Below are 27,100 nucleotides of genomic sequence, written 5' to 3'. Positions count from 1 at the left end.
TTGGTGGAGAGAAAAAATTGAGAAAGAAAGTTAAATAGAAGAATAAACTAAGAGTATTTAAAGAGAGATAAAGTAGTGAAAGAAAATAAGTAAAGGGAGAAGGGTATATAAAAAAAAATAGATTTTGAAAATAAAATTTATCTAAAAAAGGAAATAAATTAAAAGAATATTTAGAAATTCAACAAAAAAGAGAAAAGAGACATATTCTTAAAAAGAGGTGTATATATCATTTGTCTTTCTTAAATAATAGAATTAAAAGCTCATAATACTAACTTTTCTCCAAGTTTGTTGTTTATTTAAATTCATTAAGAAAAGGCTAATTTTAGAAAAATAATTTTATTTTAAGATTTTTTTTAGTCTAACTTCTCCTTTTTTAAAAACAAATTAATCCAAAAACTACTTTATTTCTTGTCTGTATATTAAAAATCTAGAGGGTTATAATAAAAAAAACCCTATATTATGTGGTATAAATTATAACGTTTTACAAATTTAATTATATACACTACTGAGTAGCATTAAAGAGCATGTTTTATCTTCACCAAAACTCAATTTAGGGTGGTAACTTGTCAAAGTGTCATATATGATTAGTCTGGAAAAACTTTGAATAAATAGGGTCTTATCCCATCGCTTGAATGGGCAACTGGCCGTGCTTGAAAATGATAAACCATGTTCATCAGAAGCAACCTAAAATAGCTTTTACATAGTTAATCTTTGGACGATTTGTGTCCCAAAATTCACCGCCTATCCCTTTGCCCAATACACCAAAAGAGACTAATATTAATATCAAGTAATTCCCAAAATACAAATGGCGTTACTTGAACTATAATTCTTTGGCTGATTGATCAAAGGCACTTTTCCAAACTATTTATGTAAATAGGGTTATTTTCAAATTATATACACTTCTAGGGTATTTTATAACGATGTTACTTTGGGTCATAACGACACCATTAACACGTGAAATTTTTAACCAAACAAAGTCGTTATATGTTGGAGTGATTTTCTTAAAGTTGTTATAGGCTACATCACCACACAAAAAATAAAATTAATATATTTTTTATTATTAAAAAAAATGAATTATCTAAAGGTGCTATGGGCCATAGCGACATAATGTCGTTATGGACCACAGCGACACAATGTCGTTTTGTATATTATTTTTTTTGCAAATATTTACATTTTATTTTAAAATTTTTGTTTTTATATTTTAATTAAAACTACACAAATTAAAAAATTAAATTAAATTTATATTTTCAGTATTTTGTTTAATATAATTAAATTTATATTTTCATTAATTTTTTTATAAATTTAAATAAAAATAATTAATTTTGTAGTTTAAATAAAATTTTTTGTTTAAGTCTATTAATAATTTTTTGATATGTTAATTTAAAAAAAAATTGGGCAAAAAATAAGTAATTAAAATAAAAAAGAAAAAAAAAGGAAAAATAAGTGTTTATGGGCAGCGACACCATTTTTGTATATTATTTATTTTGTAAATATTTAAATTTTATTTTAAAAAATTCTTTTTTATATTTTTAATTAAATAACTATAGAAATAAAAAAATTTAATTAAATTTATATTTTCAGTATTTTGTTTAATATAATTAAATTTATATTTTTAGTAATTTTTTTATAAATTTAATTAAAAATAATTAATTGTGTAGTTTAAATAAAGTTTTTGTTTAAGTCTATTAATTTTTTTATATGTTAATTTAAAAAAAAAAACTGGAAAAAAATAAGTAATTAAAATAAAATATAAAAAAAGGAAAAATAGGTGTCGCTACGGGCAGCACACCTTTTTTGTTGAATTCTGACTCTTTTATTGAAAAATTGTTGAATGCGAATCGAATTGACAAATGTGAATTGCAGAGTGGAAAATGATATTCATACTCACTAGCTAGTAGCTACTCATTAAGTGAAATCGGAAACAAATAGTTTACCTGTTCTTATTTTTTACTTTCTTGATTATTTTTTTCTTTTTATGTATTTAAATATTTAAATAAGTGACGTTATAACCTATAGCGACACAATGTCGCTATAGGCTATAGCAACCTTATTTTTTTCATTTTTTTTTTCTAATTATTTACTTAATTTCTTAATTTATAATTTTATTTTATATTATGAATTTAATATAAATTTAAATTTATAATTCTGTTTTATATATTTATTTTTTTTGTAATTTATTTATTTATATATTTTATTTTATATATTTAAATTATTTCTTTCAGTTTATTTTTTTTATGTATTCAAATATTAAAATAAGTGACGTTATGGTCTATAGTGACCTCTTTTTTTTTTTAATTATTTACTTATTTTTTTATTCCCTTTCTATTTTTATCAAATTTTATTTTTTTACTTTTGTGAAATTTTAATTTTTATAAAATTCCAATGTAATTACATGTATATTATAATTATTTAGTTTTCTTTTTTTAAAAAAAATTAGAATACCAGAGTCACTATAGCCTGTAGCGACCTTGTGGCGCTATAGGCCATAGCGGCATAGCTTTTTTTTTTAATTTTTTTCTAATTTATTTTAATCCATTTTTATTTTACAATTTTTTTCTTGCAAATTATCTTTTTTTACAATTTTATGATTTTTCTTTTGCGTTATTTTAATATTTTTTTTTAACTTAAGTTTATTTATTTATTTATATTTTATATTTTTTAAAATGTTTTAACTTAATGCTATTTCTATTTATATAAATAATTTGTTTTGCTAAAAATATTTATTGTTTTTTAAATTATATTTATACACTATACAAAAAATTTATAATTAATTACATTTGTTCAAAAAATTTATATACGAAAATTTTAAGTAAATTATTTTTAAAAAAAATATTTAATTGGTTGAGCTGTAGCCTACAACGACTTCTTTGAAGCCTGTGTCGTTATAGCTTATAACGACTTTGTTGAAGGTGCTACTGGCTGTAGCGACTTTAACAATATGGCGTTCATGACTTCTAAAAATTAAAAAAAGGACATGTGACACTGGTGTCGCTATGGCCCCATAGCGACACTATTGTAAAGTACCCCAAAGGCTTAAATAGTTTTGAAACAACCCCATTTAGGTAATTAGTTTCTCAAACTGTCCTACAATGGTCAATCAGCCTAATTCTTTTCTAGCAAAACTTACCCAATTTTATTCCATTTTTGTTGAAAGAAATCGTTTAAAATCAACCCTAAACCAACATAGTTAAAGGTGAACCAGATGTTCTGTACATGATCCAATCCTTTACCTGTCTCAGTAATCAAATGAATGGTCGCAATGACTCGTCAGCGTGAGATGGTAAGAGGGAGAAGGGTTTGTGTGCGGAGTTGGGTGGGGGCAGATCAGAGGTTGATGTGTAAATGGGATAGAAAAGCTACAAATAATTTTATATAAGCTAATTCAGATATTAGCTATACATCTGATATTGAGAGTCAATTTTTGTGAAAACAATATCCAAAGAAGCCAAATCTATGTCAAAACCATAACTCTGTCCTCCATACTGCACATATAGATGTTCTTTGGGTGATATGGGAGGAGGGAGAATTTCAGAGATTTCTGGTAACTCTGGTGTAGGTGGAGGCGAAGTTTCTATCTTCTTAGTGTAGTATATATCAGCTAAGAGAAGCCACACAAGATCAGGATCAATAGATGCAAGTCCATGGAGGGCATTCAGAGAAGCATCTCGAAGTCCAACAACACTGCTACAAGCTATCCCCACAACCAGACCACTTACCTTCTTCAGAACAAGTTCTAATGCAGAGGCACTGCTCTTATTACGGCATAAATCAGCAATCATGTTTAGCACTGCAATCTGAACCTTAAGATAGGACGTCTCTGCCAATGAATCCTCTGAACTCACGGGACTGCGTCTGTAAGGTAGTTGTAAAGGGGCCTTCTCATCTTTGAAATATGACATTTTATGAAATGGGGACGTGGTCAGAAGTTTCCAAAAGTGTGTTCCATCAGTGTGGAAACGACGTGTGAAGAAATCTCCTCCACAAACTGGCACTACATTGCTGATCACATTCAAACATCTCCGGATAGCCTGCCATCACGAGTTAGATTCATAAAGTATCTCTTAAACAATCAACCATAAGTCAAAACACAACATTAAGTTGACTTAAGGTGATGAAGGAAATTCCACAAGGGAATTCCTACAATCACCAAAGTGAGCGAGTTTAAGTTATTATTTATATCCAACTATGGAAAATATCATTGAAAATCCAATCTTAAAGCAAGAAATGACCACTAAAGAGGTATTGCTCACCACTGGGTTCCTGTTCTGAATACAAGTAACCAGGAATGGCCATATTTTATTCATTGCCGGAAGCAGCCTGTTCTCATCAGCCCCTTCTTCATTAACATCCAAAGTATCCTTCAGCTGATACAATGATAGTGATTGCAGCACTTCTTCTGTTGCTTCCTTAATTTCTCTTTCATGTTTATAAGCTGATTCTACTTTTGCCAATGCCAACGTGCCACTCTAAAACCAGAAATAATCCAAAAAACAATGAGAAATACAAAATAAATCTAATGTGAAAGATGATTTAGATTCATACTCAAACTGGCAGAGAAATTAAATTTATTTCACACAATAGATATCATTATCTATTTTCAGCAGCTTGATACCTAAAATCACAATGGTTATCTTATTTCTCTGTTTATTTTCAAATTTACACTGTTTATTCAGAATGTCTGAAGAAATCCATACTGATAAAGAATATATTCTTCTCATATTTACATCAATGGCTAAAATGTTTTGGAGTAAAAGCATTTGAACCAAAAGATACCTCAATTATATCCAGGGCAGCCAAACATATCTCTTGCTTGAATGATGCTAGAAGTGGAATTGCAGCAGTAATACATGAACCAGCAATAGAACCAACTGTTCGTCTATATCTTCTAGAATCATTTAACATGAATAAAATGTCCTCCCACTGGTCTACAAGCAAAACATTTCACTTAGTAAGAATTGACAAATCATCATTACCACAAGAACAGGTATGACATAATCTGTTTAATGCAAAAGCACTGATATAAGTCGTACTATACTGTTGTATAACAACACACTCGAGGAAAAAATAACAGTATTAGTAATACAATTACGGGTGTGAACCTAGTAAACTCTTAGGAGACCTAGCACACAGCCAGCAAGATCCTAATAACATGAACATATAAATGATTGATATACTATGTAGAATCAAGGTAAGAGTTGTCTAATTTCTTACTAATTATTTTCATTTGTTAGGATCCAATTGCAAGGTATGGAACCTGAGGATCGAGTCCCACATTGGATGTACGTGGTTCTACTCTATCACACTATTTTAAACATACCCTTTCTCATTGGTTGAAATTTATTTAAAAATGCAAAATTTGGTGGGTCTCACCCTATTTAATGACTCTCACCAGATTTTGACTTTCAATAAATTCTAACCAATAAAAGTGTGTGAAGAAGAGTGTTAAAGAATGTGTTTCTACTTTCTAGCACTCTTGCAAAGCATGGGATATAGTTGTCAATATGGTTTTGGCTAGTGAGCCAACCTGGATCACAAGAAGTTCGAGTTGGGTTGGGTTGGAAAAAAATTGGTTCAACTGTGTGTATTGTAGGTCAAATCATTAACGCCTTAAATCATTGGAAAAAAATTGGTTCAACTGTGTGTATTGTAGTTTGAGTTGGGTTAGGATCCATTGATACTATTCAATCAAATTAGTGAAATGACACACTCAAAATTTTTTTATAGATTGTAAATTTAACCAACCCAATTGTTGTGTTTGATGATATTACACTCATGATCATGCATATCAAATTTCAAATGATTTGGACTCTTCTAGATATGTATTTGATAATAGATATTTACATGTGTTTTAAATATCATTTTATACATTAAAATAAAGTGATATGATGAACTATCAAATAATTTTAGAATTATATGCAATTTAATATACTTGATCTAATTAGTAATATCATCAAATACAACACCATGATATCAACAAATCTTGACTCATATTTTAGGTGAGTCAACCCTTATAACCCACCAACCCCTGATGGGTTGAGCAGTTGAACTAGATCGACTATTTTCAAGCTTGCCAAAAGTAAGACAGGTTGGGTTGGCTCACTTTCTGGCCAGCCCATGGTGGATCAACCTGAGTGAGCTGGGTTGGCTCACTATGAAACTTGAGTCTCACATTGGAAGTATGGGATTTTAGTGTGGGGTTTAAAAGACTTTGGGCTCTCCAACTACAATAGCTAGCTTTGGTGGTGTAGTTATCCCAATGTTCTTTAACACACATTAACATTATACTATTATTTACATAAGTCTTAAGAATTAGAAGATAGTTGTTGATAATTCTTAATGGCTAAGAGTCAATTTTATTGTTAATTTCATTGATTTTAAAAATCTCAACATGTTGTGATAAGTAAAAATTTATGGATCCTAATATAGTAACATAAAACTGTTCTGACAATTAATTGCTCCATAATGGATCAAATGTGCTCTCTTGAAGACTAATGTAAACCTTTATCAGCCATTTTCTAGCTATTTAAATGGAACTAGTACTACAAAATAGTTCTCTTGAAGACTAATGCAAACCTTAAGTCCTTAATTAATCATTCATGGATTAGAAATTTTATGCAATTTTCTTTTTAAGTTTATACATGAAGCAAGAAATCCTCTTCTTACATATATAAATTAGAATAATTTTTTTGAACAAGAGTTTCTTGGAGACCATTCTTCAATGAGTGTTTTTAACTATTTTCTCAATGAAAGCGTTTTTTAAGAATTTTTCTTAGCATATTATCTCTTTTAATCTATCATTTTTTTAAAATACAATTAATAGTTAAAAATAATCTTGTATGTGTTAAAATTATTCATTTATTACAAACTTTAATTATAATATAATTTATATATTCAAAAATATTTATTTATTGTAAATTTTGGTTATATAAAATAAAAATGTATTTTGTGCATTGCACAAGATAAAATACTAGTTCTAGAAAATCTGGATACTCTCGATATATGCAAGGACAAATAGTTTTTTCTTCTTTCTCTCTGCCTCTCTTTTTGGAGGGAATTTTCATAATCTTAAAAATAAAATATTGTAGTTGGGTATCGAGTTATGTCCATCTATAGGCTTATAGGGGCATAGATTGTTGCTTTCCCATAGTGAGTTATTTGAGCATTTTATTCATGTTCAGTAGTAGTTAGTAACTGGCTGACATGATTTTTTCATCAGCCATCGATTAATTTGAGCAAAATAGGTTTTGGTTGGACTTCTTGAAAGTCCATGTTTTGATCACTAGTTCTACGTACGGGATATCTCTTGTCATCAATTGATCAAGAATTCAATTTAAAGAATGACTTTGAAGTTACCACTAGTCAGTGAAGGGATACTTAACTCTCAACAGCTTACGTTACTTTGATCAAGGCAGTGTAAAAAGATTAGTAGGACGAATGACAGTAAAGATGGATGAGAATGGTTGGAGACCAAAGATGCTAGTGTTAGTTGTGCGAATGTCAGATAAAATGTCATGTAGAGCAGCTGGAATGAACATCGAGGTGCTAGCTGATGTACAATCATTTAAGGCAGTAACTAGGAATTAGAATAAATGGAACATTGAACATTTGTTTCATTGACATAATATTTGAATTGTCAAGGTGGTAGCTGGTATACAATCATTTAAGGCAGTAACTAGGAATTAGAATCAAGGGAAGATGGAACACTTGTTTCATTGACATAATATTTGAATTTTTCTCTTACAAATTTTGCATTAATAACATTACAAATGTTTGTAGGCCTTGTGTGGAACCCATGGTGTAGATCTTATGAAAGAAGCTTTGCTGATTCTACAACAGCTGCATCCACTTCAATTTTTTGTGGTGGAACTTCCAAAATCTATAATCCACTTCAAGACCTCTTATTGTCAAGAGATAATTTTTTTAATATCTAAATTCAACAACGAAGTAGATGGCCAGATACAGCCTAAGGAATATCTCCACTGAATTTATCTTAAAATCAAGCTTATCATCAGTCAAATTTTGAAGTAGGAAGAATGTCAGAAAGTTGCCTTAATTGTGGTCACCACTCACCACTAGCCCACCTTAGTTGCAGCCTCTTTGGAGGTTACCTTAATACAGCTTCAAGGGTGGTGTTTTAATCATGCATTGGCCAGAGATATGGTTTAAGTAAAGCTTGTTAAGTTTGGGTGCTCCTTACCTTACAAACCGATTTTGTGGGATTGAATTGAATCCTAAGACCAAATTCTAAGATAATATCATAACATATCCTAGATTCATTGATGGGTCACCTGCATTTGCCACGCTCCAGGCCAATAGTCCTGGGATGGAGGGGGAGTGTTGGAAAGCCACCTAAACTCGGTCACCCCTAGCCCACCTTAACTGCAGACTTTAGGGGACTGGCTTAATTGTAGCCTCCAAGGTGGTGGTTTAGTCCCACTTTGACTAGAGATATGGCTTAAGTAAAGCTTATAAACTTGGGTAATTCTAACCTTACAAGTCAGGTTTGTGGAGTTAAGTTCGGTCCTAAAGACCAAATTATGAGAAAGCATATCATTGCAGGGTCATGAATAAGCTGCATGGTGTACTCACGCACCCAAAAAGCTAAATAGGTTTAAGAAGTCACCGTGGGAGAAGGAAGCTAATAAACAAGTGTAACTGAAAGGTGAACTCTGCTAGAGAATGCTACAAATTGAAGAAAAGTCAATGATGCAAGATTCAAGTTTCCAGGAGAACTAAAAAAAACAAAACTCTAAGAGGTGGACTGCAATTCAAAACCTTGTGTTGTTTCTTCCGAATTGGAGATTATAGACCTGACATCTCTGGTAAACGACTCAGCCTGCTGGGGCAACAGGAAAGCTTCATGTTTTGATGCCTTCACAATTTCTGCTACTGCCTGCAATCAACCAATTTACACAGCACTAACTGATATTAGAATTAAGTATATTTTTTGAGACCTAAAGCCCTTCTAAGATGCATGAAATAGGAAATGAATTGCAAAAAGAATACCCATAACTGCCTGTAAATAATATAAAAAAAAATGGTAAATATGTCAAGTTGTAAATATTTAGAAAGAGCTGTCCCAAATGTGGCTTCAAGGATAGCATAAGAGGATTTTCTATTACAAGATGAAAGAAGTATATTAAGAGATGGCTTGATTAAAAACCGTCAGAATATTGGGGTTATTTGTCCTAGTGTTTGTGGTGGGCTTGGCTTATTTAACCCGTGCTTAGTAAGACTAGTAATTGACATAATAGTATAACCAGGAGTTTAGGTTAAGATATCACATTAACATTTGTCAAACATTTTCAGTATATTATTGTACTATTAGTCACTGGCTCACTGCCATCTTCTCTATTCCTTTTTTTTACCTATACGGCTATACTCCTATAATTTCAACAAAAACAAAACACCAATAATCTGAATCAAAAATCAAAAATCCGTACACATAAAAATCCATAATCAACAGCTCATGTTTACCTAAATTCTACGGGAAACAAGAATCCCAATTTTGATTGTCAAGTAATCTCACTCCATCAAAGAATATTCCTATGATCATTTTTATTCAAGTAATCTAATTTTTACCCTTGAAATCCCATCAAATTATTTTTTCCGAGGGGTTGAGGTTTCCTCTCATTTTCACAACTTAACCAACTTATAAAGCGAGGATTGTCCTTCACTTATATACTTTATTTTGACCTTAGTTTTAGTCGATGTCGGACTTGAATTTTTCTTAACACAACCTCATATCAAATAGTATTGGGCTTGGTGCATAGATCAATAATGGGTGGTTCTTTCTAATAGATTTAAGATAACTCTGATATCATCTTAAAATGTGAATTTGATCTTAACTTAATCCTACAAAACCGTCTTGTATGAAGAGAGTTACCCTCTACTTGTATACTCTATCTCTGGCCTATCACTAGTTGAAGGACTTGGTTTTTCCCAATATCTCAGAGCAACACACCCACACCACCTTCTCTCTGTTCTGCACACTCCAGACACCATTCTCCTGTAGAATTTCCAGTGACACCCTATCCTAACACCCGTCCTCTCTATTCATAACTCCGAAGCACACCCTTCTCTGTTTCTGTGCGACATTCTGATTCCTGAAGCCACTAGCCATGGTTCTAAAATTTATAATAAATAGATACTTTTCCGTATAAAAATCATTTCATAATTGAAATAATAATAAATAAATATTCTATATTATGATAGAGTTATTATTAATCATTGAGAATTTATTTTTTAAAATATTGAAATTTAATTTTGAAATAAAAATAAAAAGTGACAGATTAAAAAACATTATATTTAAAAAAAAATCCCCAAAAATGTTCTTGTTGAAGGAAAATAGCTAAAAACACTCTTATTAAAAAAATCTTGGGACATTTTATGTACAAAGGATTTACTTGTTACTAATATAATCTAACCTGTGTTCTTCTTTAGATCCACTTTTTTTAACTCCGATAATATAAAAAATCGAAGAAATGCATAAGAAATGAATGCAATTTCATACTATGTAAGTTTAGTGAAATACATAAGATATAATTCAGATTATACCACATCACTTATTTTAGTGGATCTTACGGAGCCTGCTCATCCAAAATAAAATAGAGTTTGATCATTGAATAATAGTTCCCAAAAAATTCTTGTTCAAGATAATTATTTTAATTATACATAGAGGATTATTAAAATATAAAAAAATAGTTGTAAAAGTGTATTAAATAAAAAATTACTTTTTTAATTTTTTTTTAAAATTTCAAAAATCGGTTTTAAATATAACCGGTTATATAACCAAATTTAGTTATAACTGGTTTTGAAAATATAACCAGTTAATTAAAAATTTTAACAGGCTTTATCAAATCAAAATTGGTTGTGTAAAATCAGCTATGATTGAACATAATAACCACATTCATAAATGGTTATTAAATGGTTATAGTTAGGTTATTTACGAACACCCCAAATCATGATGATACTGATTCTGACTAGGGAATTGCTTTTATTGAATGTTGAAGATACTAAGTTTTCCAAATTTCAAATGCATTGTTGTGAAAACAGAAAATGACTGGTGTATTTTGATTACCAATTATGAAATATGAATATCCTTAATTTTGGGCATGTCTAAACTTTTGATTATTTTTACATTCAAGCTTTTGTATCTAATACTATCATTTCTCTATAGCAGCCCATCCTGCTATAGCATTTCTGGGGCTGACTACTACTATATGTCGTTATCCAGGATTGACAAGTAAATTACTAGTCATAAAATGAATAAATTAAATATAAAAACATAGGCATTTGAAACCTTCAATTTTGAAAATTTTCAAACAATTTAATTGATAGATTGTTTCATTTCTGAGAAGATATTGCATTAAGCTTAATGTTGATTGAAGAAAATTTCAGAAATGATGAAAGACAACAGCTTTTTTTTTTTTTGAATGGGAAACTAATTAAAGAGGAAAATTATTAATTTGATTAAATATGGCAGCTGAAAAGAAGTGATACAATATGAGAAAGCAAGTGTCAAAATATTTAATCATGTCTTATAATATCTTTAGATTATTCTTTAGGATTAGTTTCCCTATTTCCTCATTATCTCCTAGGATTGGTTAGTTGATGGTTACCATTCTTTTTTTATCTTATCATAATTTGTTTGATTGTTTCCCTAATTAACTAGATTATGACTAGTATAAACAAGGGTTAGTGCTCTATATTTAATGAACACAACAAACATGTTAATACATGTAATACATCTCATTTAATTTCGATTTGTGTTTTATTCTTTTGTCCCTGTCTCCCAAAATACATAAAACACCATAATTTCATTTAACAAGTTATATGGACGGCTGTGGCCTGTCCCGTCACTACTCTGCTGCATAGCTCCTTAAAATTTGGAGTTCCTCTTTCCTGTTGGAACCAGATCAACTATGACAACCTGGTTGCGTGCAGATGCACATTTAAAAATTATCATATTTTCAAGAATAAGGACTTGAACTAGAATGATAAGATTCAATATGATATTTTCTTATATTTCTTCACTTTTGGAAATAGATGCATTGGCTACAACTAGGATATAGAACTTGGAGTATTTAAATAATATTAAATAGTTAGGCAACCATTATCCTCCCTCTTTTAAACCCTAACAGGATCATATGATGGTAGTATTTAGAAAAACCTGAGATAGCACGATATCACTTTTTAATCACTTTTTGGGGCTCTACCCATGGTTTTCTTTCAGGTGGATCTCCATGTCAGATAATGAGCTTGTTTATTTACTATGTTCTTACTTAATCCCTTTGAATATGGTTGCTTGAATTTACCTACCAATCCTCATAACTACAGCATACTTTCTAAATAAAATCCACTCAATAAGGCAGTGGAATCACAATTTTAGATTGAGCAGATAAAATGTGTGCACACTGCACACACACAGAAAGAAAGTAAGGAGGGGGTAGCTTGTGACAGACCTTTAAGAATGGAACTGTTAGATCAGGATGTTGATGTCTACCCAGTATTTCAAGTTCCGCTGACACAGATCGCATCTGTTCAATTGCATCGTTAGACCATAAGACTTTAACCAATAAAGTGTAAGCATTTTGGAAGGTAATTATTTGCTTTGTATATACACAATGTAATCCAAGGCAATAAAGTTTAGAAAATGACCAAATGAATGCAACTATTAAACGGACAATACCCATACAAATTGAGCATTATTAAGAAAATCAACCCTTCTATGGTTTTTGAAAAACACATTAGGAACATATATCCCAAACTACTAAAGCCCATCAAAAGACGAATTATTACAATATAGCCTAAAAATGAGAAAGTTACCCTAAAATGGCAATAAAAGGATATGGTCATACCGGTTCCTCAAGTAGAGGCAATATCTTGTGAGCCACTCCAATGTAGGAGAGCATGGATGCTAGCACATTTGGCACATGATGATTAAGGTCCAAATGACGTAATTGCCGACATATTGAATCAATCACATAGTCTGCATTTTCCAAAACTAACTGTCCAACCTACATTAATGCACATATGATAACAGTTAATACTCATGGAAAAATAAATAAATAAATAAATGAAGCTAATGACCAACAAACTAACTGTTGGGCAGCCAGATGTAGTGGAAAGTATATGCAAGACAGAATCTGCTGCTTTTCTAACTCGGTAATTTGAAGAACTAAGATTCTCCAGCAATAAATAAAGTGAAGAATGAAGAAATCCACTTGAAACAAAATCTCTTCCAAGGCATAGATTAAAGATTCCTACTCCATCAATAATAACCTGTTTTACAATAAGGAAGCCATTGTTGATGTCATGTCAAACTTTAGAGATAAATTGAGAAAGAAACAAAATTACAATGAACAAACAGCCATGTCAACTTATGAAAACAGTATCTTTCCTCACGTAGCATTGCAGCATCTTGGAAAAAGTATAGACTAATATCTTCTTCAACTGCAGCAATAAGCTGCAAGTCAGCAATTCTGCGATCAATTGGAACATTCCAAACCTCAGCAGATAAATACTCGTGTAAGATCCCACCAATGCACTCAACTAAATAACTCTTTACACCTTTATCATTGGGCATCTTCCAGAAAGATGGTTGAAATGCACAATCATGTTTGTTAGACTCAACCCGAACTCCTCTGCTTACACTAGAACTATGAAATATTCCAGCAAAATCATTAGTTGCTTGATCTGATAGACCAAATATCATTTCATTTAGCATGCATGCAGCTGTGCTAGCTTGCCGCAATAACTGTCCAGAACCATTCCTGTCATACCAAGACTGCCAGCTTTCTTTATTGTATTCTTTTAAACGAAGCTCGGAAACCAATTTACGGAAGTAACCAAGAAGGGTCTCAATCACATGCGACAGAAGCCCTTCACTTATATGATCTAGCAATGACAAAGGTAACGATTTCAGGATAAAGACAAACACTCTGAGAGCTATTGAAAAAAGAAAATTGAATTGGAAATCACCTGCCACTAAAGATAAACCCACAAATCGAAGAATCCTTGCAAGAGGCTGGTATAACTTATGACTACCAACATAATTAAACCAAGGGGGCATGCGAGGAACCTCATAGTTATTTTGAGCAGTTTTTACAGGTTCTTCTATACTTTTTTCCTCAATAAGCCTGTGCTTAGGAACATCACATAAACTATAATTTATAAGAGGGAAGCCATGATTCAAGAAATTAGCTCCAGATTTCAACTCAGCTATGGAGGGAAGATATCCCAGGGTTGATGCTCGATCTGTTGAAGTGATTTTTTCAAGCGAACCAGAAAACACTGAATTATGGCTTAGACATGAAGCAAACAAATCCAGGAATCTAGCAGCTTCAACCTAATAATTTTCAAGCATCAGAACGGAAGTCTGTGGAAGTAAATCTGAAAAGGTTCTCTTAATGCTTAATGCATAAAATATGTACACAAAAGAGATGTGACCCATGTTTTACTACAAGAGTGTGAGAAGCCATATTTCATCGCATAGAATGTAGGGAGTAGGGAAGCAGGATTAATAAGGACCTTTTATGATTAACATATCAGTTCTAGATTGAATACGGAGTATTAAAGGCATATCATCTTGGTATGTATTGAATGATATTGGGCCAGGCTTTTACTAGTCGTACTATAGTCTCTAATTTTTCAGATTAAATAGGTACACAGGGAGCATTACTCCCAATCCTAATTAATAAAGACAAAAGAATCTTGAAATATAATGAAATATGGACTCCTAAAACTACATCTAAAACATTCCAACTTCCAATACAAAATAAGAATATTAGATATTTTATAGAAATTCATTCTAACCCTCAACCTCAAGCTAAAGCTTACTAAGCTTTAAGCTTGTTATAATTGAACACACTAAGAAAAATAAACTAAAAATGTGACAGCATTCAGGATTAAAGACCTCTAATCCAAATTAAACATGGAAGCAAATAATGAAGTATAATGAAATTAGGAAACCACTTCTAAGAGGTAAAATAAGCCTAAATTTTCTAAAAATTACAACCATATTTTCTTGATATTCTAGCAATAACAATCATATTTTTTCCATATAATATAGATGCCATGTCATTGAGATGCAATTGGTGTTATATTTAAATTCAAGAATATTTTGGACGTACACCTTAACTAGTTGGGAAGTTTGCTATAGACCCAAAATGGAGGAGGTTTGGGTCTTGGTAATTTGGTCTCTAAAAGCATTGCCTTCACATCTCAATAGCTTTTCCTAGCCTTTATCATCTCTCTTTATTGCACAATGCTCCTGTTATTCAGTTTTATTCTTTAACTCACTAAACAGTTTCTGAGAATTTTCACTTTTGATAGGGAATTTTCTGAATGTCAGACTAAGAGTAGTTGGATTCAACCTCTCTCTCACCTAATCCAGAAAAGAGGATTTATCCCTACTACCCTAGACAGTTCAGGTTTATTTTCCTGCAAATCATCCTATCAATTTCTGATGTCAGCTCCCACTAATAATTCCTTTCCTCTGGAATAGGAGTATTTGCAAATCCCATGCTCCTTCAAAGGTCAAAACCTTTAGACTGTGGACCCTTGATAAGATTAATACAAATTATTTACTACAAATTAGAACACGGTCAATTTTATCTCCTGATTTCTGTGTGATGTACAAATAATTTATGAATCTTGTTCTCATTTGTTCCTGTGTTTGCCTATCAGCATCATATCCTTGGAATAACTTGTTTGGTGTTTTTGGTGAATACTGGGTCTGTTCCAATGACCTTCAGAGTCTTCAGCAGTTTCAATGTGCTAATTTCAGAGTAATTGACTATATAGCAGAGACTTTGAAAAGCTTTGGTGGTGTTCTCAAACTGCAGTTCTTTGTTGTATTTGGTTGAAAAAAAATGTAAGAATCTTCTCCTAACATTAATCTCCTATCAAGTTTATTTGGGATCAAGTAGTTTTGCTTGCTTCTTCATGGTGTTCTGCTCATGGTCATTTTAGAGGGGTGTCCTACTTAGAACTCCAGAGAAATTGGCATGCTGTGTTGCATGTTCATGATTTATGCTTTCTTTTTATCCATTTATTTTAGGCTGTCACTTTAGTCCTTGTGGATTTTTTTATCCTACTTTTGTATCTTCCTTTTCTATCTTAATAAATTATTTTCTTATCAAAGAAAAAAAAATACAATATACTCAAATTTCTCCCATATGATTAATATTATTAATTAGTTTCTTCCATGATCACCAAACAAAAATATTTTCTTCCATGATCACCAAAAAAAATTAGTTTCTTCCATTATTCCATATCAAGACAAGCATATCTAAGGAAACAGATAAAATCATTATTGCAAAACATACAGGAAAATTTATTATAGATGTACAGCAAGAATATGTGAAATTATTATAGAAGCACATACAGGAGACTGAAGATGATCCACTAATAGACGAGGACCGGAATAAAATATTATTGTTAGTAGTTGCTGAGCATGTAATACAGCAAGTGACTCCTCATGGCCAAGCACCACTCTAGGAAGCTTTTCAAGGTGCCTGAATTTGAAAGAGGAAATATTTCTATCAAGAAAAAAACCAAAGGGAAAATCAACCTTAATGAGTAATTTGAGAACAAATTAAAAGATGAACCTGATAAATATCTCAGCAGCATTGCGTTTGACAACATGTTTCAAATTTTGTGAGAACAAGCACTCAAGGAAATCTTGTGCAGTTGAAGAAACATCATTAGATGCATCAACAACCAAGGCGCATAAGCACTCCTGAATCATTAGCAAATGATTTAAAACATATAAAATAATTAACAAGAGAAGACAACATGACAGAAGATAAATATACACTAACTAAAAAAATAAAAAAGTAAAATAAAATGAAATACTCCATAACAGTAAATTTTTTTAACAAATTTTTTATAAGGAGTTCAATTTTCAGTCAGTATAAAGATTCTCACACTTTCAACCAATTAGAACCTAACAAAAATCATATCAAGTAGTTATTATTAAAGCCAATAAACTTACCATATATGATTGGATGGCTATGTAAAAAAACATTTACACCGTCAGTGCATTTGCAATCTAATTAAATTCTTTCATAAATAAGGCCATTAACTTTAAAATGATTAATCTTTGCTCTAAATTACATAACATTTTAATGGAGAAATAAAAACAAACAATAAGACTCTTAGAATTTGGGCATAGGGTCAAACTCAACTCCACAATACTAGCTTGTATGCCGAGGATTGAACAAGTTTTATAGACACTACTTAGGCCTTATCTTTAGCCAATGTAAGATCTCAACTCCGTAAGAACTGACGTCTCAACAAGTGCACACTATAATGGTTTATTCAGCCGCTTTTCGAGACATTGGAAACCTAAGGCTATGGAACTAGTGTGTGGGAACGCAAGTGGTCCTTTTAGGATAGACTCTAATATCATCTTATAGTTTAGGCTTAGAGCCTAATTCAACCCCGCAAAAACCAGCTTATATAATAGTGAGGATTGCCCAAGGTTCATACGCATTACTTAGGCCTTATCTTTAGTTGATATGGGATCTCAACCCCCTAAGAGCCAACATCTCAGTGGCTACACACTACAATACTTCACTTAGCCTCCCTGGTCAGCCCCTACATAGGTAGCCCTTTCCGAAACATTGAGCAACCAACTTTGATATGCTACAACTAAGATGGGCTAGGGATGACGGTCATTAAGGCATTTATCCAACAATCTTACAATGTGTGAACAAGGTACATTATCTTGCAATGTTCTAGACTTTAGTACTTATAGGATCCGTAAGAACAGCAACTTCCTAATGCATTTTAAAATATCTCATTCAAAATTTTCAGTTTACAGTTATTAGGTCCCTGCCCCTAAGCCACTGTTTGCATAATAAATGAAATAGAGTGAAAAGAAAAACAAAATGATAGAAATAAAAGAGAAATAGAACAGAAAAAGTTATTATTTGAATCGGTTGAAATAAGGAAAAAAAGTGAAGAAATTTCTATCTGCCTGTTTGGATAAGAGGATGAAAATAAATAATTAAATTGATAAATTAAATAAAAACTTTTTATACTAACTAAAAAGTTAAAAATTAAATGTTTTACTATGTTATTTTTTTCTTAACAAAATTATGAATTTTTTTATGTTAAAAAAATTTAAAATTAGTAAAACAAAATAACTAATGATGCACTTCTTTCCCCCCAATTTCATGCCTCATTAGGGAAAATATAATGTATATGTGGGAGACCCACAACATATACTTCTTATTCTCCTCTCAAAAAAATAGTGAAAAACTGTTATTTCTATCCTATCTCCTCTTCATTCCCTTCTCCCTGAATAAACCATTAAGAGCTAGGGAAGGAATGTAGAACAGAAAGCTGAGTACAGAAACTCATAAGGATACAACCCAGTATTAAGTGCTTGCTAGGGATTAGTTTTCACTAAGCTACAAAACCATTAGCAATTTTTCATTATATGACATCATATCATCAACCACAGTAAAGCTGAGTACAGAAACTCATAAGGACACAACCCGGTATTAAGTGCTTGCTAGGGATTAGTTTTCACTAAGCTACAAAACCATTAGCAATTTTTCATTATATGACATCATATCATCAACCACAGTAAAGCATACAATGGTTATGGCACAAACCTAACATTATTCCCAGTTAACCAGTTCAGAGCTCACCAAAAGCATCAGTCTACTTTCCCCCAGGATATAGAAGCACTCTGACAAGAGTCCTTTTACGGCATCAACAAGTCCTTTTCTCACCTTTGATGAAGGGTGAATACAGATCTGAAATTCAATGATTTTACTGATCACATAAAGTGTTACATTGCAAAATTAAAATATACCAAAGACAGCAAAAAAAAAAAAAAAAGACAAAGAAATTAACGTCATTAAACATACATGTGGAAATGTTGCACTCAACAACTTATTTACATGTGCTGACGTCCTCTGCATCCAACCTTTTGTTCGATTCACATAGAATGACAAGTTCTCTCTGTCAGGATCAGTATTCCCTATTTCTTGGAGTTGAGTTTGGGAACCAGAGATTTTTTCTGACTCAACATCTATATATTCAGAAGCCTTTGTTTTATCAAAATTTTTAACCTGCAAGTGACGAAGCTCCTCCAAAAGAGAAAGTGTAGAATTACACTCATTTGAATCAAAGTCTGAAGATGCTTCAATATCCAGGGCAGGTGCATTAGCATCATCCTGGAGGACTATCATAAGAAACTCTGCCAAAGCTCTGATTGCATGGTCAATAGATTCCACATTACCAGCAGCCCCACTTATCATTGTTTTTGTATTGTGCAAAACTTTAGCTAACTGACTAACAATGCCAGGTAAAAAGAAGGCTAATGCATCTGCAGAACCAACCTGCAAAAGTAAAAGCAACACAATCAATTGATTCAATACCATTTAGATAAAAGAATCCATCAATTATATATATATATATAGGGAAGGGATACACTTACTCCAAAAATAAGTCTTGGTAGACTTAATCCACTTAATAACTCATGTTCTATATCAAATTTCAATGATTCAATCCTTATATTAAATGTTTATAATGTATAAATTAAGCCTGCAAATTTTTTAAAAATTTGAAAATCATATAATACTTTGTTAAATTGATTCAAATTAATGGTTATTCACAAGAGTATATTATGCGTTAATTTGAATTAATGTAACCAAATGTCAAATGATTTTCAAATTCTGTAAAAATTTATAAAGTTAACCTATTCATTAAGAACTCTTAATTCAATGATTAAATCATCAAAATTTAATGTAGATCACGAGTAGTTGAGTGGAGTAAGTCTACTTAGACTTACTCTACTCAATAACTTATGTTCTATACTGAATTTTCAACGATTTAACCGTTAAATTAAAAGTTCTTCATGGCATAGATCAAGTATGCAAAGTTATAAAAAATTTGAAAATTATTTGATACTCTGTTTTGTTAATTCAAATTAATGTAAAAAATATTTTTATGATTGCCCGTCAATTTGAATTAACGAAATGAAGTATCAAATAACTTTCAATTTTTTTAAAACTTTGCAGATTTGATCTATATATTAAAAAATTTTAATTTAACAGTAGGATTGTTAAAATTTGATGTAGAACTCAAGTTATTGAGTGGAGCAAGATTATGTATACTTACTCTTTGAGTAAATGGATCCCGTCTCTCTCTTTATATATATATATATATATATATATATGAGAGAGAGATTATAATTACACCGGTGTAACTTTTACCAAGTATTACACCACTCAATAACTTTATATTAATTGTGAATTTTGTAAATTCAACCGTTAGATGGAAAGTTCATATCACTTTATACGTGTATATTAAATTTTGTTAAAATAGAACAATAACTTGAAGGTAATCAAAGTGTTCATATTTTAGTGTATTTTGAAATGAATATATTACGTTAATTTTGTTTTATAAAAATAAAGTATCAAATCATCTTGAATTAATATAAAATTTTGTATATATGATCTAAGAGATATGAACATTCAATCTAACGATTAGATTTACAAAATTCACATTTAATATTGAACAGTATAATACTTAGTAAAAGTTACACCAGTATTATTATAACCCCCTTCTATCTATCTATATATATATATATATATATATATGGGAGCATATCAAGTGAGTGGGAATTTATTATGAGAGATGAGAGGGTTAAAATATAACCCTTAGATTAATCAAGTGAGAGAAAATTTGGGGTTTAATCAAGTGAGAGGAAATTAATCAAAGGGTTATATTTTAACCCTCTCATCTCTCATAATAAATTCCCTCCCACTTGATATGCTCCCATATATATATATATATATATATATACGGGAGCATATCAAGTGAGAGGAAATTTATTATGAGAGATGAGAGGGTTAAAATCATAGTAGTCAATCCCGGATAGCGGCGTGGAGCGGCCAACCCTAAAACTGGGATAGCGGGATGACGCGGAGCGGGATAACCGCTATTTAAATATTAATTTATATATATTAAATAATTAATAATATATATATAAAAGCTAAAAAAACAAAAAAATAACTCTAAATTCATGCATTAAACATTTTTAATAATTAAAAGTTCATAATACTCAAACAATACATAATATAAAATGTCTCCAAAACAAAGTGTTAAAGCTCTAAGTAAGTAAAAATTTGTTGAACATTTTTGTGTGCTGAATTAAATTTAATCAGAATTTAAAAATAAAATTTGTTGAATTAAATTTAATCAGAATTTAAAAATAAAATTTGTTCAATTAAATTTAATCAGAAATTAAAAAAAAAATCAGTTGAAATAATTTAATAAATAATTAAAAAAAATATGTTGCATGCATAAAAGACATAATAAGTAGAATAGAAGACAAACGCGCGTCGGAGGAAGGAGAATAGAAGACGGAGCTTGCGGCCACGTCGGAGCTGCGTTGGACCTGCGTCGGACCTGGAGGCGCGTCGGAGCTGCGCGTCGGCGATGGAGGAGCGTCGGAGCCGGAGTTCGTCAGAGCTGCACGCGTTCGCCAGAGAAGAAGAAACAATGAGAGGGAGAGACGAGAGGAGGGGTTTGGTTTGGATGATCTGAAATCGCGAGAGGGAAAGGGATGATTAGGGCAAAAAAAGCCCATCGAAAAGACTGACTTACCCATAATGAAGGGTAAGTCTGAAATCGCGCCGCGATTCCGCGTTTTGGGCCGCTCCGCTCCGCCTCCGACGCGGCCGCTCCAGCCGCTACAGAAATCCGCCACGCGACAGCAGCCACGTTGCGGGGTGAGGCCGCTCCGCTCCGGAGCGCCGCGATAGCGGCCGCTCCGGCCGCTATTGACTACTATGGTTAAAATATAACCCTTAGATTAATCAAATGAGAGAAAATTTGGGATTTAATCAAGTGAGAGGAAATTAATCTAAAGGTTATATTTTAACCCTCTCATCTCTCATAATAAATTCTCTCTCACTTGATATGCTCCCTATATATATATATATATATATATATATATATATATATATATATATACACACACATGACAAAGTCTTTCACCGCATGTATTTTAATTCAAGACTTGGGCTCTTCCAATTTCCACTTTAAAACCAAAATCCAAAACTATATTTTATGCAGTGCAAGAAAATAGTAAGACTTCAGACGATTTCAAAGATGCAATAAAAGGTAATCCTGTTTGCCCAGTTATTTGATGTATTTTGTTGGAGAGGAATGCTTAAATTTTCCAAAGTGCTTCATTCTTGTAGTGGGATAGAAAAAGCTTTTTTACCTTTGGTTCTCTTCCCATGGCTTCTTTTTTGAAAACAGAGGATTTCAAAGACGCAATAAAAGGTAATCCTGTTTGGTTATTTGATGTATTTTGTTGGAGAGGAATACTCAAATTTTCCAGAGTGCTTTATAGTTGTAACAGGAAAGAAAAAGTTTTTTTACCTTTGGGTCTCTTCCCATGGCTTCTTTTTAGAAAACTTCAATCAAACACACAGGGAGATGAGAAATTTATTGCCTGGATGAACTTCTTGTGATTTTTATATTCCTTTTTTTATCTTTTCTCAGGAAGATATCTTAACTTCCTTTCTACTCATACATTAACCATTTCAGCTCTATAAATACTTCTCTTTCCTTTGCAAAAACTCCTTAAAAATGAATAGGCAGGTTTTACATCTATTTCTCGTTTCTTGTTTATATTTTCTGTTTTCACTTTTAATTACAATATTTGTCATCTTGTTTTCAATTTGTTTCCTGTTTCATTGTGAAAACAAAATATGAAAGCAAAAAACATTTTCTCAAAGTAAACAGCTACTAACTGTTACAACCTTTTCAAAAAGCATATACATAACATTACCTTTGCAACAAGCACCCTCAGAGTTTTGAATGCTTCAATTCGAATTCTTGCAGAACCCCGTTGTCCCCTAGCTGCCTCTGTATCTGCAGTCTTTTCATAAGACCAGATTGGTATTATAAATTCATATAATGTCATAACCAACTTACAAAAAAGAAATAAGGGGGAATTACGTTTAGGTCTCGTTTAATAGAAAGATCTCTGTCTTGATTAGAAGTTATCTTTTGGTATAATGGAATGTGCCTATATACTTTAAATAAAATTTTGTTATTCTGTTATAAAATGTGATTAAGAACCAGTCACCCCCCTCCCTCAACCACACACCCACCCAAAAAATTAATAAAAACATAACTGAATTGGAATTTCTACAAGAAATTCAACAACATACTTTGAGAAGAAGTGATAGCCAGTGTCCAACAGCAGCTAACGCAAATTGAGACTGGAGATATGCAAGTAAACATTCTTCTGATTCCGAATCATTCTTGAAAGTTTTATGAAGCCTATTATTATAAATTCCATCCGAAAGTGCAGGCAAACCAGATATTTTTTTACACAAGCAAGACACGTCAGAACAGGGATATAAACTCAAAAATAGTGCCTTGACACACAATAAAATTCCTTCACGAAACTCCTCTGAAGCCTCAGTGGGTGATAACATGGCTCCGTATGTTAACTTTTTTAGCAGCACAACCATCTGTTAAAGAACATCACAGTTCAGTACATTTGTTTTTATCTCGTAGCAAACAAAATTCTGTCTAGACTGCTGATCAAGGCTAGTGAGGGATATGTACTCTAAAGCATCCATGTGTTAATACAGCCATGGTGCATATATATGCCAACAAGGCACTAATAATTCACTTTGGCTCAGAAAAAACATGTGCCATAATAGAAAAATAAAATAAAAACCTCAACAAACACCATTCCAAAACTAATTCACTGTGACACCAAATTATCAAGGGGAAAGAAAGCTTAGATTACATTAAAGAACACCTATAATGGATGAGCTAAACAATTACAAACCATGAGCATAAACCAAAGGGAGGCAAAATGAACACAAGCTAACTGAGTATAATTGCATCAAATAATATTGCAAAATATATCTACATTCGTTCTATGTTTCACACTAAAAAAATATTTAGATGGCACAGTGCTTCAGGTATTCTTATGTTTTTGCATATTCATTCCAGTCTCCCCAAATCCACAAGTCCCTAGATTCTTTTTGTTCTTTATATGTTTCTTTGGTTCATTATCATTCCCTAGATGAAAGAAGCATAGTTCTCAACTCATAACTCATCCAGCACACTTAACAATGCCGGTTTTATTTTACTCAACTACTAAACAACAAGCAACTAAAATTCCGAAGTAATACTTCACAATTTGCACAGAATCCAGAGAAAATGTCAAAGGCATATATATACATATCAATCAGCACACCTGATCAACAGAACTCAAATGACACTTCCTCAGAAGCTCCTCCAAACAATTAACCACTCCTTCAGCAACGCCATCACTCACTTGAACAGGTGTTTTCGGAACATCAGGCATAGTATACTTTTCCTCAGATTCAAGTTTCTGCGTTGTTCTGCACTGAATCGCTCCATCGAGGAGCAGAAGCAACGGAAACAGAGTGTAGCTGGAAAACAAAAATCACATGTTACAGTTTAAATATTAAAATTCGCATGAGAAAAGGAGGGAAAATATAGCTGAATCGACGTGTTATATCTTCCTTTCTGCTTATTATTAAAATCAAATTGGACATGAGAATTAAAAACTTTGAATCGATTATAAACTGTTCTACATTAGGGTTTGTAGAAAGTGTAAAGTAGTGATAGGAAGAGTTTGCTTACTCGAAGAAAGGTTGCAAAGTAGAGGGCGAAGAATTGCGAAGGAAACGAAGGAGTTGGGGGATTACGGTGACAGAAGAGTGCTTCTGATTCTCAATGTGAGGGTTCTGCAAAAGGTCGAGAAGGTGCAAGGAGAACGACTTTAATCGTTGGAAGGTGGTGCTTCTGAGTTGCTCAGTTCCGAGTTCTTCTTCTTCTTCGCTGAGGTTGTCCATTTCAAACGTTGAGGACTGAGGGCGTTTCGAATAGATTGTACAACCCAACGCAAGTTCGCGATTAAATATATGGAGTTTGTAACGACGTGTTTGGGTATTTGCCGCTGAAAGCAAACGTGGTAACTCTTCTTGACTTGAGTAGCTCTAAGCGCTGCGAAACGGAGATTACTGCATTCTTGGTGACTGAATTCTCGGAGCCTCAAGTCAGTGCAAGGGATGGCAACGGGCGGGTCGAGTTATGATACCTGTCCGCTGCACAAACTCATCCCCGTACTCTTACCTACACCCGTATTATGTGAATTTCATCCTCATTCATGTCTCTATCGGGTATTGGATATATCCGTACCCATACTCGTACCAGTAAAAAATTATTTTTTTTTCTTACAAAAAAAATATATAATATTTTTAAATTATTTTTCTATTATATTATAATTATAATTAAATTATTTCTTTATCTCATATTTTATTCAAAAGATTTCTTAATAATTACACGACTATAAATATTTCACATTATAATAAATAATTATACATAATAAAATATTAAATTTTTTTAATATAATTAAATCGAGTACAGGTACGGGTACGGGGCGGGTATGTATACCCATACCCGTATCCGTACCCAGTTTAATTTATCAAATTTTACCCGTAGCCGGTCAAATTAGGTATTTCCCATCAAAGTCAGGACGAATTCAAGTATTACCACGGGTACGGGTTTATTTGTCATCCCGCAACTGAAAACAAACAAACACCGCTCTCAAAACGCGGCAATGCCTACGGGTTTTATGTTGGGTATATGATTTTCATCCTCATTTCCGTCCCCGTCGAGTATCGGGTATACTCGTACCCGTATCCGTACCCGTCAATTTTTTTTTATTTTTAATAAAAAAATATGATATTTTTAAATTATTTTTTTATTATATTATAATTATAATTAAGTTATTTTTCTATTTTATATTATAATAAATAATCACACATAAAAAAATATTAAAATTCTTTAATATAATTAAATTAAAAGTGAATATTAAATTAAAAATAAGAACGGGTACGGGTACGGTACGAGTAAATACGTACTCGTACCGTACCTATACCCGATTTAATAAACGGGTCAAAAAACCCACATATCCAATCATCCTGATCCGAAGTCAAAATATTCGGTTCTGTGTGAAACTCGGAATGATAAGATAATATATGTAATTTTTTATTTTTATTTTTAATAAATTTTAATAAATAAAAAATGTCTTATCAAACAAAATTAAAGTCTCTTATTTTTTTAGATAAACACAAATAAAATCTTTTAATTGTAGAAAATCTAATTCTAACTAAATTGACCTAATATTTAACTATAATATATAATTTAAACTTCACGTTATAAAAATTAAATTAAATTTAAGTAACTTTTGAAAATGTGTTAAATATTGTCATTTTATACAAAATATGCTATTAAAATCAATAAATCATATAAATTTTTTATTAAATTTAATAAAAAAAAGTTGAGAAAATAGATGTTGTAATACATCATCATTTATATTTGAAGTATAAAAAATTGTGATTCGCGGAGTAAATACAAAGTTATCCACTGTGTATAAGTCTATATATGTGACGTAAATATTGAAGTAATTATAATATTAGAATGTGTTGTGACCAATTTTATATTTGATTGCTATTATTGAATTTTTTTGTTATTGAATTGTATGCGGTCGCTATTAGACATTAATAACATTTTTTAGCCACCAAATTACCATTGGTCGTTATTTATATCTAAAAATTTAACAATTTGGTCACTAATTTGGTCGCAAAGTTTAATTATAAAAAACATTTTAAGACAACAACAGATTCAGTGATTGAATGTCTTGTTATTAATTAATTCAGTCACTAACGAAATGTAATGACCAAATATTAAATCAGTTGCTGATTCAATCACAGATTAGATACTAATTTTTTTCGATCACTAAATTTGATCACTATTTTACACTTTTTTTATGGTGACAATCCTTATTGTTATTATTGTTGTGCGTTAATAGGTCATGTTGTTGTGCGTTAATAGGTCATGTTTTTGTGCGTTAATAGGTCATGCGTATGCTCAATATTTATGAGTGTTCCAAAGATCTCATCATGATCTCATAGAAGTGATCCCACTTAACACTCATATAAGTGATTTCATCAAATATATGTTACAAATCATACACCAACCATAAATGATATGAAAATCATTACAA

The 27,100-nt window shown here is 31.6% G+C and overlaps 1 protein-coding gene across 2 annotated transcripts; it reads right to left on the bottom strand.

Moving 5' to 3' along the window:
- Window positions 1–3,343: 3,343 nt before the first annotated feature.
- Window positions 3,344–25,164, bottom strand: LOC109818627 (ARM repeat superfamily protein). 2 transcript variants are annotated; one of them, XM_083066291.1, is made up of 17 exons: window positions 24,673–25,164; window positions 24,260–24,458; window positions 23,214–23,519; window positions 22,829–22,918; window positions 18,888–19,361; window positions 18,666–18,773; window positions 16,614–16,744; window positions 16,391–16,520; window positions 13,984–14,350; window positions 13,405–13,899; window positions 13,105–13,286; window positions 12,861–13,019; window positions 12,465–12,539; window positions 8,776–8,893; window positions 4,774–4,925; window positions 4,251–4,466; window positions 3,344–4,028 (listed from the first exon to the last, which is right to left on the bottom strand). In XM_083066291.1, the coding sequence occupies exons 1-17, from the start codon at window positions 24,882–24,884 to the stop codon at window positions 3,390–3,392; spliced, it is 4,053 nt and encodes a 1,350-aa protein (XP_082922417.1). In that variant the 5' UTR covers window positions 24,885–25,164; the 3' UTR covers window positions 3,344–3,389. The 2 variants fall into 2 exon arrangements, with proteins under 2 accessions (XP_082922417.1, XP_082922418.1); XM_083066292.1 differs by lacking the exons at window positions 24,260–24,458; window positions 24,673–25,164 and having other exon boundaries at window positions 22,829–22,911; window positions 23,214–23,430.
- Window positions 25,165–27,100: the final 1,936 nt, after the last annotated feature.

Source organism: Cajanus cajan, chromosome 11 (assembly GCF_000230855.2).
Source record: "Cajanus cajan strain Asha chromosome 11, NIPB_CcT2T_4, whole genome shotgun sequence".
NCBI lineage: Eukaryota > Viridiplantae > Streptophyta > Magnoliopsida > Fabales > Fabaceae > Cajanus > Cajanus cajan.
Note: the sequence above shows the minus strand (reverse complement) of the source record. Positions and strands in the feature narration are given on the sequence as shown.

Coding starts and splice junctions, on each gene's coding strand:
- LOC109818627 (XM_083066291.1), bottom strand. CDS start 24,884: ATGGACAACCTCAGCGAAGAAGAAGAAGAACTCGGAACTGAGCAACTC. Junction 12,540..12,860: donor TGCCTCTACTTGAGGAACCG/GTATGACCATAT, acceptor GCAATTGAACAG/ATGCGATCTGTGTCAGCGGA. Junction 4,029..4,250: donor TTCAGAACAGGAACCCAGTG/GTGAGCAATACC, acceptor TCGTGATGGCAG/GCTATCCGGAGATGTTTGAA.